Raw genomic sequence first — 15,608 nt, 5'->3', positions numbered from 1 at the left:
AAAGATTTAGTGGGAGAGGGAAGCTAAAAAGTGAGGTCATGAGGGGAGTCCAAGAGAGTAGGAAGCGAGTCCCAGACTTGTGTTAAGACTAGGGTGGGGAGAGGGGATCGGGAGCCATCAATGAAGAAAGCAGAGAGGGGGCTGGATTTGGGGATGCGGGTCTCATAGATAGTAGGAGGGCCAAAAAGGGTAAAGAGAATACCCATCTGATCCACGGATCAAGCCAGAAGGAGGTGGTAGAGCTAGAGGAAATATGGGTAGAGGTGGCAAAGAGAGCACGCGGTCTCAATAGGAGAAGCTTCCTCCATACCTAGGAAAGATTGGAAGGGATAGAGGCAGTCCAAAAAGACTTAGATCTGAGAAGATAGGAGTAGATCCAATTAACCCAAATGGAATCCTGCCTGGAAACAATTTCTCAAATGAGTTTAAGGGGATAGACTGAATTGACATCTTACATACGACGAAAACCAAGGCCTCCTTCAGATTTTGGACGGTAGATGTTCGACCAACTAACGGGTGGAGGAAACACAAGGAGTCCTAACCCTTCCAAAGAAATGCACAGAAAAAGGATTCCATAGCAAAGATGGTAGACTTGGGTATAGAAAAAATGCCACACCAGTATGGGTAAGAATGGAGAACGGAACAAATGAGCACCACTCTACTTGCAAAAGAAAGGAGCTTGCCTTTCCAAAGTTGGAGCTTCTTTCGGATGTAATCAAGCATTGGAGAGTAGTGGTGGCTAGTAAGTCTACCAGGGATAAGCAGCAGACCTAGGTAGACAATAGGGAAGGAGCCTAGCTTGAAGCCAATGAGATGCAGGAAGGTGGTGTGCAACGAATCAGAGACACTAGAGAGAAAGAGGGTAGATTTATCAAGATTGACCCTAAGGCAAGAGAGGGAATCAAAGAGGGAGAGGACTAAAAGCATGCAGGAGATGGGGAGATGATTGGATTTGGAGAAGATCATTAAGTCATCACTCATCAGCAAAAGCAAGGTGAGTGAGTTTAAGGGATTTGCACTTGGGAATGGGAGAGATGAGGAGTTGGTTGGTTTTGGATTGGAGTATGAGGGAGAGGACCTCTAAGGCCAAAGTAAAAAGGTAGGGAGAGAGAGGGCAACCTTGGCGGATGCCAACATGAGAGGGAAAATACCCAGCAGGGGACCCATTGGTGATGATGGAGAAAGGAGGAGTGGAGATGCAAATCTCAATCCAATGGATGAAGGAGGGCGGGAATCCCATGCCTGAAAGGACATCACTGATAAAGTCCCAGCAGGAATCCATTTATTAGTTTCCTACTTCGTTTGTTCCTTGGCAATAGGATTTGCTTTTTTGTATGTTATGATTCTGAGTAATGTTAGCTTTGTGAAGCTTAAGAAGGAAGGAAGGTTTTGTGGTAAAGTAAGATTACTATATTAGGATCATGTAGTCCTGTATTCAAGCCTTGAACCGTTTTTTTGAGGAACCAGGGGAAAGGCTACATATGTTACTCCCTACCCAGACCCTGAGCCTTGTGCACTGGTTATGCTCTTTATTATATACATTTTCTAGGAAGTTACGACCATTGGCTCACAGAGGATTTGATGAATAATTTTTGAATTCTGTGCAGTGGAGTGCTTTGTTGAGTCACTAAGAGGGTCAGATACTAATGCAAAAGCAGACTTTGAACCAGGGAGACCAATTGCAGGCAGGATCAACACAATAGTGGTGAACTTGAACGCCTCTCCTTCTCTTTCTTTTCCTTTTCTTTTTTTTTTTTTTGGGGGGGGGGGTAAAATTCCTTTCTCTGTTTACATAGGAAGTAAAAGCATCAAATAAAAGATTAAAAAAAGAAATGAAGAAGGGCATATAGAAGATGATAGAAAAGAAACTGTTGGGGGGGGGGGCTATTTTAGCCTTGGGTCTCACACCCATAGCTATCTCAGCTGTTGAGCATGGATTACTCCATAAGCAATGGCAATATGGTCTATTTGATTTCTTTAAATGTCTAATTCTCAATTGCAGTGAAAGAACCTTTTCTTTTGCTTGGCCAAAGCTTTATAGAAAATAGAAATTCAAGAAAATATAAACTATAAAAGCTACGCAACTAAAATAGGTTCTTCCTGTAAACATCAAAATGGGAACCCTGAAATAGTAACAAACTGAAATTAGAAACTGCCTATGATTCTGTTATGAGGAAAAAGTTATATGTTCTACCTTAAAAGCTGTAAATAGAAACTTAACTATGGCAGTGTTAAATGTTAAAATAAAATCTTCCTCCACTTGATGGGTCCACAAAATCTTCTAGAAAGTATCGCCAAACAATTCAAATATTGGCTGTGGCTCTATTCTCTTATACAACGTGAACCATGTTTTGATCTTGTTTTCAGTCAAGTATTGGTGGGTAATTTTCAGTTGGACCCCCGCTGAAGTTTAACCCAAGTTGCATTTGATCCAAAAAAACATCCTGTTTTGCATTTGGATCCCCTGTATAATTCAAAAACACAAAAAAGGACACTCTGTCAAGTCCTGACAGATTCTGTTAGTTTGCAGTATTTTATAACAGAAGTACCCTTGCACGCTGTGAATGACAGTAATGCCCTTCCCCTTTCTCTCTTTGTTCCCCTTCGCAGCGACCGCCACCACCATTGGATCATCCACCCCATCTTGACTCCTCTCCAAGTCAACCTCCATATTCTTCTCCTAATTTGGAGTTTGGACATACCGAAAACACATCTTCTGTGCGAAAGCCATTGGATCTGCAGACACATAAATTCCGGAAAAAATGTAAAAACTTACATCTTAAGGTAGATGATTCATTTTTCTTCAGCAAGCACCTTCTGTCTCAGGTACTCCAACGGAAAAGGAAAATGCCCAATAATCCCTAACATTGAGCTCAAGCAATTAAAAGTCTGGTCCAGAATTGAAGATATTGTAGGTGTTGGAATTTTAATTTGAAGGAAACGAAACGGAAAAAAAGAAGAAGCAGAAGACTTATAGCAACCTGCACTCTGCTGGTGGAGGTAGCGGTTCTCATGCACCACCTCCGAAAGCTTCTCTTCCAACATGTCATTCTATTGCTAATAACAGCCTGGATTCATGAAGGTTCTTTTCTCTGCTTCTCCCTGCATTTAAAGAGAGAAAATAGAGCACGATCCAAATAGCGAAGAGGCCATTCAGGTTAGCAACATACGATATCCCTCTGCAGACAATTCCAACCAAACAACTAGAATCCATAATAGCAATTAAAGGCTTAATCCTCATGTCTATGCACAAGAGAAAGAAATCCCCCTGCTCCAATCAAATTTCAGTCCAAAACACCCGTTCTAGAGTGCAAATGGTGCTGAGAAATAAACCTTGGAAGTCGTCATAATGCGTAGAAATGAAATAGGCTAGCATGTTAGGGCTTTATTTCTGTTTTGAGATGGTAATGTTAGTTAAACTAGCTTTATCTTCTTCACCTTTCCCTTCGTTCTTGATTCTTGATTCTTCCTACTATGTACAATAGTCAACTAAGGTTTTGTAAGTATTTTCTCTTTTCCTTCTTTTTAATTAATAAACAATATTTTGTTAATTTAATTTAATAATATAAATGGGTGAAAGCCATTAAAGGTGAGGGCATCTTCGTCATGGGCAATTCAAAGCGAGTAGAATCCGTCAAGACTTGATGGGGGTGTCCCTTTTTAGGTGTTTCTGGTTAGCACAGTCGATCCAAATGCAAAGTGGCATTTTTTTGGGGGGGGGGGTTCAAATTCAAATTAGGTCAAGCCTCACGGGTCCAACTGAAAGTTACTTGATATTGGCTCTGATGCTTTTCACATGAACATTGTGACATGAACCATGTTTTGATTTTGTTTTCTTCTTCATTCATGCTTCTATTTGGATGAGGGCTGCCTCATGTGACCCTCCGTTGAACCAACAAAACATGCCACATCATCAGGCAAGGCTGCCTCTACCAGCAGTCGCATCCCACAACCTTGGTGGGCTGGTTTTTGGGATTAGGTGCATATGAGCTTGTGATCCACATCCAATACCCTTGGAGTGAAGTGAGATTCTGTTCATTTATTGGTCGGCAGCAGCCAGAGTTGTCATTCTTGAATTATAATATTTGATGGATGCAAAATACTGCTCGAAGGTCTGATATATGAAGGAGACAATTTCCCTAGATCCAATGGTTTTGTCTGTAGTTACTATAACGTCCTACACTCCTACAAATGTGAATAGTATGTTGACGCTAGCGTATGATAGAACCTAACTAGTGTTAAAGCCTATGATCAAACAACACGGATGATTTATCAACTGTAAACTATCAAGCTGAAACAAATCAGCTTGCAATTGTAATCACATCTGAGAAATCCAGACATTGTATGGCAGTAAGGCCACTGTAGGACTCAATTGTAATTTGTAATGGCAGAAAGATCAGATCTTGCAATTGTTTGAGGGCTGATGACCAAATCTGAAGCTTGATTTAAAAATTGATATGGTTTAGAAAATTGTGATTCAAACAATGAGATGGAGAAATTTCCAGCAACTAGAAAGTGAGAGAATTGACCTTATTGATGATGGATGGGTTGAAGAAGAATGAAAGAAAGATATATTGATATGTGCCATGTGTCTTACCTGGAGCTTGACTGAAATCCCATCAGCCCTCACCTTTAACATTCCATCAAGGGTTGCATACCATCTCATAGAACATGTGATGCTAAAGCCTGCCTGATTCAACTAGCAAAAACTTTGGGTCGTATGAAACTTTATGATGTTTTAAATAGAAACTGAAGTATGTTTATGATAGGAAAGAATAAACATAATGAACAACTATCCTATTATGTATGTGTCCCAAGAGAACATAGCTTCTCTCACCTCTTTAGGTTTGGATTAAATCAAAAACTTGGTGATCATTTAACTTTATTACTCATTTTTATTGTTGATATAGAATTTGATAAGGCTCTCACAACGCATGGGTACAGGCGAAAGAATAAAAGGGAAAAACACAATATCATTTCCAGCTGCTGTAGGGGATCAAAGGAGAGAGGAAACAGATGGCAACCTCTTACTGGACAGCAACCAATACTCTTATTTCAGCAAAGCTGCAGAACAGGCATTCCAGGTGGCAGAAGAAGATTGGATAGGAGAGTAAGAGTTTGTTAGAGATGGTTGCGATGGTCAGGGCAGTATGAAAAGGGGAGAGTGAGGAGCTGAGATGGGGGGGGGGAATAGGAGAAACAAGCTGTGCTTGTGGGAGAGGGAAGACCTTTCGGGGAAGCTTTGGATGTGGAGAGGTTCTGGTTATCAGGGGAGTGAAGAGTTTTTGTTGAAGGGAAGAGAAGAGAGCAGCAGAGAGCTTGCTGGGGAGAGAGCCATCTCTCGGTTGGGGAAGAGGATATGTAAAGGGGGCTATCACTCGTAATGGGAGTAGAGGCCATGGTTTAGCTGTAGTATATCCTTGATGAATTGTTATCAGTGTCATCGAATGAATAGAGTAAATTCATGGTTGCTGTATTTGCTGTTTTCTGTGATTATGAATGAAAGACTACATTGCTGTTAGGGAGGTTCTTGGTAAGATTCAGGGCAAGGAGAAAGGGTCTTAACAGAACTCTGTGCCCTTACTCTAGATTGGGGCCTCTTATTGGATTGAATCTGCCCATTTGGGAGGTTCTTAACTTCCTGTTGCAGCATGTATTCAGGCATTTGATGACTTGAGCTTTGTTGGGATCTTCCTTTCATTGAGATCAGATCAGAAACCCAACTTCCCGGTAGTGTCTCCCAGAATGTCTTGGGGGTAATGGGAGCAGTATAATTTTTTATTAGCACTTCAAACTTGTCCTAATTGTTTTATTCGAGCACTCATTGTTCATTCCTTTAGGTGGTTGGAGATTCTTGGCTGAGCAGTCTCTTGTTGTAGCAGTGTAATGGTCAATTGTAATACATAAAAGCCCTATATACGACATCCATTTGAGCTGGCTGGGATTCTAATAAACTGATTCTTTGCTCAAGTTTCCATAGATTCCTTTGTAGATGTAAAGGGAGTGATGGTGGGGAGGAATGTAGTATGAAGGAGGATATCATAATATAGATTGTCCAGGAGGAAAAAAAAGTTGCCAGTAGGAAAAAAAAAGTTGTAAGTAGGCAAAGTCATTGTAGGACATGTAAATTTTATGAACCTGGAGGAAAACATCGAGGCTTTGTCCACTGACACTTTTTGTCTTTTTTAAGCACACAAGACATTGATAACGTGCATGAACTTTATGAAATCGGAGTGAAACATTGAGTCTCTGTTCACTGGCACTTGTGTCATTTTCTTTGGATTGTCGCTGCAAAGTTGACCGAAACTGGACCTTTTTTGCATGCAGTCAAGGCCAGAACCAGAGTACCAGGTCTGTACCATGTATTTGGATAGTTATGGACATAACCTGTAGTTTTCATAATGTTATGGACTCGTGATCATGACTGTGTTTTGAATATCTGAATTTCTGTGAGCAATGAGCATCGATTTTGGTCAGTTAATGCTGAGACCATAGATTGGAGAGAATAAGAGGTCATAAGCTCACCTTTGATGGTGTAGTATTATTGATGTAGTTGCCAAGCTGTTTGGCAAGAAACATAATAGAGGAATTAGAAGAATAGGGGCTGGTTCACTTTCGAACCAATTTCGTTGGGCTATAGAGCCCATTAGTTGCTTAGCTGGACTTCTAGATGGGCCAAAACACTGTTCATTTGAATAGTGTCATAGTCAATCTTTGTCTCATCTTGAAAGTGCTTTCTGAAGATTCTGCAAGGTCCATGGCTTTGGAAGATTACAGACTTTATTTAGTTTCTCTTCTAGTTGTTTTCTATGTTTAAAAGTTAGTTTCTATTTGATTATTCATACATGTGGCTAAACTATACAGCCTAATAATTCTTATTTCTCTTAGTTTCTAATTTCAGATTAGGAAGTTGTTATCTTTTATTGGCGGGAATATTGAATAAATAACTTAGCAAAGTCTACTTTCTATTTTTGGTTGAGAGAACAAGGGTTTGCTCAAGGGGGGGGGGGGGGGGGGGGGGGGGGGAGGAGCTGCTGGTCTCTTGTCCTCCTCAGTGATAAGAGGAGAGGACTAGCTTTGGGCTAAGTCCTAGGGTGGAGGGGGGGGGGGGGGGGGGGGGGGGGGGGGGGGGAGGGAGGGAGGGAGAGAGAGAGAGAGAGAGAGACATTGATTATTGGAGCTTTGCTTGGTATATTCTCTTGTCTCTTCCTTGAGTGATAAGAAGGATGAGGACTATCTATTGAGAGCTAAATACCTAGGGTTGAGGAACCTAGCTGGGATAGCTGAAATACCTTTACCCCTTTACCATCTATTTTCCTGCTCCTGGTGTTCTTCTCTTGTTTAAATTTAACCTAAATTGAAGACCAGCATGTGCAGCTGCTACTGTGAAGAGAACTTGGAGGCTGTTGTGAATCTGCAACCATTTAACATTTGACCGTCTGCTTCTCGTGATCCTGCCAATCAATTGGATTTTGCTACTATATTTGGAGTTAACTACTTGGTGAAGCATACAATTTGAACCAGTTCATTTTTTCGTAGCTGTGAATAATCTTAAGTTGCTAATTTCTGTCTTCAATTCTATTTCTCTCTTTGTGGGTTATCTGGGGCTAAGTCATCCCTAATCTTAGCTTTACATCAACCATGAGAGGAGAGGCATCTACCCTTTTTTAGGAATTCAGAATTGACCTCTTTATCTATGGTCAAATCATTAGCCTGGTATGATATATAGAAATGAATCTACTTGTCCTAGGCTTGTAGCTTTCTCCTTTGTTATGGAAATTTGTTAATATGCACTGGCATAGGCTATCAAGTTTGTAATCTATATGTCAATATGTGCTGTGTCTGGGTAATCCTTTTGGTCATTGATGATAGCTACAATAGCACAAGACAAACCATAGCTAGAATAGTAATCGCTCTAGATTGAAACTCTACTCGATGTAGGAATAAAGAGATAAACTACTAAGATAATAAATAAGATAACCCAAACTAGAGTAAGAAATAACTATCTATTTTGATGTTCTCTTATCTATCATGGTTTGAAATCTCGCGAAATCATGCTTGAGATCTCGTTTTTCTGAGAAGGCGAGACGAGATCTCTTGCGAGATCTCAGAGTTCTCACAACTCACGTGGTCGCGAGTTCTCGCCATGATATCTCTGTTGGACTGAGATCTGGTTTGGCCACACCCTTTTAAGACACTTACCTCGAACGAGAGAGCTCATTTCTCGACCTTTGTCGCCACTCTTTCTCTCTCTCTCTCTCTTCAGGTCTTGCTAAATCTCGCCAAAAATCTCAATTTTCTCTAGATTTCTTGTGGATTTCAGCATGATCTTCATTTGCAACTACTTTTAGGCTTAACACATCTACAACACCAAAGGAAGATCAATCAAGTCCATTTCAAGTAGATCTTCAACCAACATGACATTTTCCTCCATAATAGCTATTCATGGGCCCAAGCCCAAACTACAAAGGAAATCTTAAGGCCCAAAGTAATATAAGGCCTCTACAAGTTGGGGGGCGCTGCTCCTTGCAACTCCCTTCCGGGCGCTGGGGGAAGGTCGTCAGCAACAGAATGTGTAACATGAGCCATACCCAACACTTCAATAATAGATCTTCAACCAACATGACATTTTCCTCCATAATAGCTATTCATGGGCCCAAGCCCAAACTACAAAGGAAATCTTAAGGCCCAAAGTAATATAAGGCCTCTACAAGTTGGGTGGCGCTGCTCCTTGCAACTCCCTCCTGGGCGCTGGGGGAAGGTCGTCAGCAACAAAATGTGAAACATGAGCCATACCCAACACTTCTGTTATGAACTTATGATGGTTGTATTATTGTGTTTTCGAGAGTCGAAAATGTGATGTTCTATTGGATGGAATTCTGTTGCTGTTTAAGTTATTTAATATATCTCATCACTTGCTTTTCATATATATGTCCTAATTGTTCTATATTTCATCTTTTATAACTTTACATATCCATTCCTGCAGCATTTCGGTTTCAAACTTACGGTAGATTCATATTTAGGGTTGTCTTCTTACAAGTCTAAGGCCACCAATGTGTTTAGGAGTAAAATAGGCTAAGTACCAACTATGAGCCCAACTTCTGACCCTTAAAAGCCCTCGAGATTGGGTGTCGAGTTCACTCAAGTTGGCTAGGGAAAAATACCACCTCTCAGACAAGATCTGCCAACTTGAGCGAGATTTCTCTTTGGTCCAGCGAGATGGGTGTCAAGAACGAGTTCTTGAACCATGCTATCTGAATAAATAGAGAAGACTCTTGTACGGAGCTAGTAATCTAACTAAATGGAAACAACTCAAAGAGGAAACTCTCCAAATCTAAGAAAAAGAAACTCCAAAAGAAATATACCTCTGTAAGCTACCCATTTTAAAATATTGCATCCTAGCTATAACTTCCAATCATGGCCAGACCAGAAAATTGGTTTAGGACCAATCCTTGGTTTTGGGCCTCCAACATTGGTCATCTTGGTCTATCCAAGCCAGGCAATTGCATTAGTAAATCTAGTACTGCAACCTCGTCAAAGAAATTCCATTGGACTAAAGCATGGTTATTAAAGCGGCAAAGTGACCAAAGCGATATTGGCTTTGTCTTGGCGATTAGGCGGCAATAAAGTGACAAAAGCTGTTTAGTCAATATTTTTAATAACTACTTTTAAACTACTTTTTAATACAAATACTTTTTATACTAAACTAAAGTACTAAACAAACATTCAACAATCACATTCATAAAAATAAAAATAAAAAAAATTCAAGAATCACAATTATGAAAAATTATCCAAAAAAAGAATAAAAACATCACTTCATCTCATCAAGCATCATAAGATTCATAACAATAATTATGTTGTATGTGCTATATCAGTAATCAATGTGAAAAATGAAAATGAAAGATCTGTTAGTATGTACTATATCAGTAATCATTGAATATGGCTCGTGTTTCACATTCTGTTGCTGAAAGACACTTTGGGCCTCGGAGTTCATTTGCAAATTGGGCCTCGATTTCGAAATGGCTCACATATTTAAATTTATATACGGCATCGTAGAATAAATTCTGATTAAAAAAAGAAAAAATAATATGCACAAATTACAAATGTAAAAAAAGCGGTTGCTTTAGCATCTAGGTGGCATTATGGCGCAAAAGGCGGCAAAGTGGTAGTGTCTAAGCAAAAAAGCGGAAAGAAATCAGCCCGTTAGTTAAGCAGTCACAATTTAAGCAGTTCAAAAACTGCTTTGCCGCCTAGGCGGACGCTTTGATAACCATGGACTAAAGGCGCAATGCCTATATAACCCAATCCAAGGCTTATTTTTTATGTGGTTTATTTGCACCAGAAACGGTAAGTGTTTGGTCCTAAGGGTTGTGTAATTCTGCAGTAGCATGTTTTGATTTTCAGTCTGGGTGCAATAGGATCTAGTTTTATGGAATATAATTCGTAATACAAAAACTGTACAGTACCCCTGAGTTTGAGCACTAAATCTACCTTGAAAAACTGTTTGTTTACCTTGAATCTGGGCCATGACTCATTTAGGTAGGTGTGGTTTGGGGAGATTGCTATTGAGCTGATCTCACCGACAAATCAACTTATAGTGTAAAAGGGTATATAGGTGATCCAATGGGTCTACGTGCAAGTTAGTTTTTCCACAACATTCAGCTTTAAAAACCCAGAGTCATGACTCAATGGACGTTGATTTCGTGAAATTGTGCGGCCAAAACACTTCCTAAGGGATTTTCAACCACACATGCCAGGTGTTTCATTTCATATCGATAATGAAGGCAGCATAAATCCTTTGTTTCCTCAAATATCCCTCCCAGTATTATTGTGCTGCACTGCTGCTGCACTGCTGCTTACTGAACATGTGGGGGGAAACAGGTTTTTTTTCCTTTTTGCTTTTGGGTTTTTTTTTTTTTTGGGGGGGGGGGGGTTGTCTAGAATTCCCACTTTTCGTACCTAGTTATTATGTTGAAGTGCAAATTATAGATGCTATGATGCAGCCTACAATACAAGGTTGTCAAAGCGACAAAGTGACAAAGCGACCAAGGTGTTGGAGGGTTCCCAAGGCACCAAAGCGACAAACTGCCAACTAAGCGACGACTAAGCGATCAAGGAGTTAATAGTGTTAAGTTTTTGATATTTGATCCAAACATCAAAAGTTACATTAAATTCCTAGCATTTAAGTATGAAACATTTTGCAAACTCAATGAAAAATTCATTCATATAATCAGTATCTAAGATTGGAAAATGAAAATAGTGATTAAGAAAATGAACATTGTCATTAACTTCAAACATAACAACATCTAAGTCAGAAATCAAACTTCAAATCTGCACACTACATCTTTCTCACTCAAGCCAACATGAGCAAGTGCCTCCTGATTCAAAATAAAAATTGATCACACACCCAAAAGGAGAAACAGAAAAAGCATGTACCATACAATAGTGTACCTCATATTGAATGCAAAATTGAATGACAGTACTACAATATGAAACCTGAAAAACTATAAAGGCATAGACTTAATATCCTGCAAAATGAGAATTGCTCGAAATGTCTATATACTACACTTGAACAAGAACCATTATGTTCGAAGTTCTAACATCAAAGCATGATTGGCAAAATTTGAAGAACTAAACACACAATCTACTACTTAAATGCTACTTAGCTATTTAAGATTCAGAATTCAAACTCAGAGATTAGAGAGAGAGAAAAATGATGTCGCTTGAGAAGAAGATAGTGCCAGAGCAACTTACAACTTCTGCCGACCAGATTAAGATTGCTTCGCAAGGGGGAAAAAACCAACAAGAAAACAAGTCGGAGAAAGAGGGGGTGACTTCACTTACCTTCGACTAGAAGTGAGTGATGCTAGGAAGTGAAGGCACAGAGGAAGAAGTATTAAGCATCGCTTGAGAAGTGAGAACTCACCTTTGGTTCGATTGGGAGAAGTGTGTCACCGGAGAGAGCTAGGGAAGTAGAGAACTCAGTCAACTCACCGTAGACTACTGTACCGAAGAAGGTCGCCGGAGATAAAGAAGATAGAAGATGGTCATGGTGTTGTGGTACTGCAATGGCGGTGACTAGAGCAAGTTAACAACTTTAACTATAAACCCCCCCCCCCCCCCAAAAAAAAAAAAAATAAAAATAAAGGGAAGAAGAAGCATCGTTTGAGAAGTGAGAACTCACATATGGTTTCAATTGGGAGAAGAATGTCATCGGAAAGAGCTACAGAAGTAAAGAACTCAGTCACTATTGCAATTCCGGCAACCAGAAAATGAGCATGAACTTGGCGGAGAAGGAAAAGGTGGAAAAAAAAGGAAGAAAGAAAACCACTTGCCGTCAGCGATAGGAGAGAGAACAATCACACTGCAGAGAGGCCTCTTCGGTGAGGAAGAAGACAAAGAGAGAGTGAGAGGGATCAAAAGAGTTTCGTCGTTAGGGCTTGACGATGAGAGCTTTGTTTCAATTCTTTCTTCTTTCGAAAGTATAAAACCTCAAAACTTCATGATTTGTTTTTCCTTTTTTTCATTCATTTTTTTTGGGCAAACCATTAACCATTGACATGATTCCATGTATAATGGTTCTATAGTTGATGTGTAATCTAACAAATAAAAACCTTTTTATGTTAGAATCAAATGCATTTATAATTTATACCGCTGATTTGGTATCTTTTTTTTTTTTTTTTTTTTTTTTTTTTTTTTTAATGAAAAGAGTAAAAATAAAATAAAAGTCTACAAAGCTGTGGCTGGGCGACCAAAGCGTCTGCTAGGACACTTAAGCGACAAAGCTACCGCTTTTTTGACTTCAAAAAAAGTGATGGTTGCTTTGACAGGGGAGGTACTGCCCAAACACTTAAGCATCGCTTATGTGATGCCTTGACAGCTATAGGTTTTATTCTTTTGAAAGAAGAAAGAACCGAAACAGAGCTCTCATCGTCAAGCCCTAACGACAAAACTTCTTTGATCCTCTCGCTCTCTCTTTGTCTTCTTCCTCACTGAAGAGACCTCTCTGCAATGATTGTCTTTCTCCTGTTGCTGATGGTAAGTGGTTTTCTTTTCTTCTTCTTCTCCCCCCCCCCTTTTCCTTTTCCTTCTCCGCCAAGTTCATGCTCATTTTCTGGTTGCCGGAATTGCAATAGTGACTGAGTTCTTTTGTAGTTCTTTCCGATGACATTTTTCTCCCAATTGAAACCATATGTGAGTTCTCACTTCTCAGACGATGCTTCTTCTTCCCTTTTTTTTTTTTTTTTGGGGGGGGGGGGGGGGAGGGGGTTTATAGTTAAAGTTGTTAACTTGCTCCAGTTGCCACCATTGCAGTACCACAGCAATGACCATCTTCTATCTTCTTTATCTCCGGCGACCTTCGGTACAGTAGTCTACGGTGAGTTGACTGAGTTCTCTACTTCCCTAGCTCTCTCCGGTGACACACTTCTCCCAATCGAACCAAAGGTGAGTTCTCACTTCTCAAGCGATGCTTAATACTTCTTCCTCTGTGCCTTCACTTCCTAGCATCTCTCACTTCCAGTCGAAGGTAAGTGAAGTCACCCCCTCTTTCTCCGACTTGTTTTTTTGTTGGTTCCCCCCCCCCCCCCGAAGTGATCTTAACCTGGTCGGCAGAAGTTGTAGGTTGCTCTGGCACTGTCTTCTTCTCAGGCGACATCAGTTCTCTCTAATCTCTGAGTCTGAATTCTGAATCTTAAATAGTTAAGTAGCATATAAGTAGTAGATTGTGTGCTTAGTTCTTCTAGTTTTGTCAATCGTGCTTTGATGTTAGAACTTAGAACAAAATGGTTTCTATTCAAGTGTAGTATATAGACATTTCGAGCAGTTTTCATTCTGCAGGATCTTAAGTCTATCCCTTTATAGTTTTTCAGGTTTCATATTGTAGTATTGTCATTCAATTTTGCATTCAATATGATGTACACTGCTGCAGTGTATGGTACATGCTTTTTCTCTTTCTGCTTTTGGGTGTGCTATCGATTTTTTTTCTGAATTAGGAGGCACTTGCTCATGTTGGCTTGAGTGGGAAAGATGTAGTGTACAGATTTGAAGTTTGATTTGTGACTTTGATGTTGTTATGTTTGAAGTTAATGTTCATTTTCCAATCATATATACTGATTATATGAATGAACTTTTCATTAAGTTTGCAAAATGTTTCATGCTTAAATGCTAGGAATTTTATGTAACTTTTGATATTTGGATTAATTATCAAAAAATTTACACTAGAATGCTTTGACCGCTTAGTTGTTGCTTTATTGGCACTATGTCGCTTTAGTGCCTTGGAAGCCTTCCATCGCCTTTTTGACAACCTTGATAAAACCACAAAACTTCATGATTTTTTTTTTTTGGGGTAAACCATTAACCACTGATATGATCCCATGTATAATGGTTCTATATTTAATGTGTATCTAACAAAGAAAGACCTTTATATTAGAATCAAATGCATTTATAATTTATACCGCTGATTTGGTATATTTTTTATAAAAAGATTAAAAATAGAATAAAAGTCAATAAAGCGGTGGCTGAGCGACCAAAGCACCTGCTCGGACGCTTAAGCGACAAAGCGACCCTTTTTTTACATAAAAAAAGTGATGGTCGCGTTGACAGGGGAGGTACCCTCCTGGACGCTTAAGCGACGCCTTGACAACTATGCTACAATATGATGAACCTCCATCCACAAGAAAAAGAAACTAATCATATGGAAGTTATAATTCACCAAGGTGGAGGATGCACATTTGACCGGGGGGGGTACCTGCTCGGACGCTTAAGCGGCGCCTTGACAACTGGCTACAATATGATGAACCTCCATCTACAAGGAAAAAAAATTAACCATATGGAAGCTATAATTCTCCAAGATGGAGGATGCACATACTATGCATGCTGAAGTTCATAGGGGTGGTTCTACCCAAAAAAAAATTCATAGGAGTAGGATTGGTCTCTTCCCAACATCGTGCTGTGTAGTAAGAAGGGAAAAAGGTTTCCTTCACCACTTTTGAACTATGCTTCACTTATCGTGATATTGGATAAGTGATTGAGCCACCTCAGGCTTGTTAGAGCAAAACTGATACAAGGAAGATTTCAGTATCCATTTTGTTTACTGTGTGATTTTGAAGGTTAAGGGAGCATTTTTTAGCTTCCTCTGCAGGAAGAAATGCTGAGTAGTTTCTGGTAGTTTATAACTGTGTGGTGGTCTTCTTGACTGCTTTAAAGCTTCGAGAGACTGTGCCTCTTCTTCATCTTATTTGGAACTACTTGATTTACTTCTGGTCTCTTTGCTTATTAGCAAGTTTATTATTAACTATTGTGTAAAAACAGATATCAGGTGATAGTCCAGGAGTATTGAAAGCTGTGGAGGACATTGGTACTCTGTTGAGGTCAGTCAATCTTTATTTATTTGGTTAGTCAATGTTTATCAGCTTGATTTCAGCTTGCTTTCTTATCCATCGGGATTTCTTATTTTGCAGGGCAAATCCACCAAGAAAAGTAGTTTCTGTCAAACCAGCGTACAGTTTTAACCCAACTCAACCTTACATGGCCCCAACTTCAGGTTATTCAGTGCTACTCAGATCGAAACAACCGTACTATCTATCTGCACCATTCTGCAAGTGCAA

The 15,608-nt window shown here is 39.7% G+C and overlaps 1 protein-coding gene across 1 annotated transcript in view; it reads left to right on the top strand.

The window, feature by feature from the left end:
• The window catches only part of LOC149029404 (flowering locus K homology domain-like), a 34,997-nt gene that overhangs the window by 10,002 nt on the left and 9,387 nt on the right, over positions 1-15,608 (top strand). The window contains exons 4-5 of the mRNA XM_089141782.1: positions 15,313-15,371; positions 15,462-15,544. Of these exons, the coding sequence (XP_088997908.1) occupies positions 15,313-15,371; positions 15,462-15,544 (142 nt within the window). The remainder of the gene's footprint in view (positions 1-15,312; positions 15,372-15,461; positions 15,545-15,608) is intronic.

This window comes from Hakea prostrata, chromosome 1 (genome assembly GCF_041222555.1).
Source record: "Hakea prostrata isolate BN-2017 chromosome 1, UWA_Hpros_2, whole genome shotgun sequence".
In the NCBI taxonomy this organism is placed as follows: Eukaryota; Viridiplantae; Streptophyta; class Magnoliopsida; order Proteales; family Proteaceae; genus Hakea; species Hakea prostrata.
This window is presented reverse-complemented; position numbering and strand designations above follow the sequence as displayed.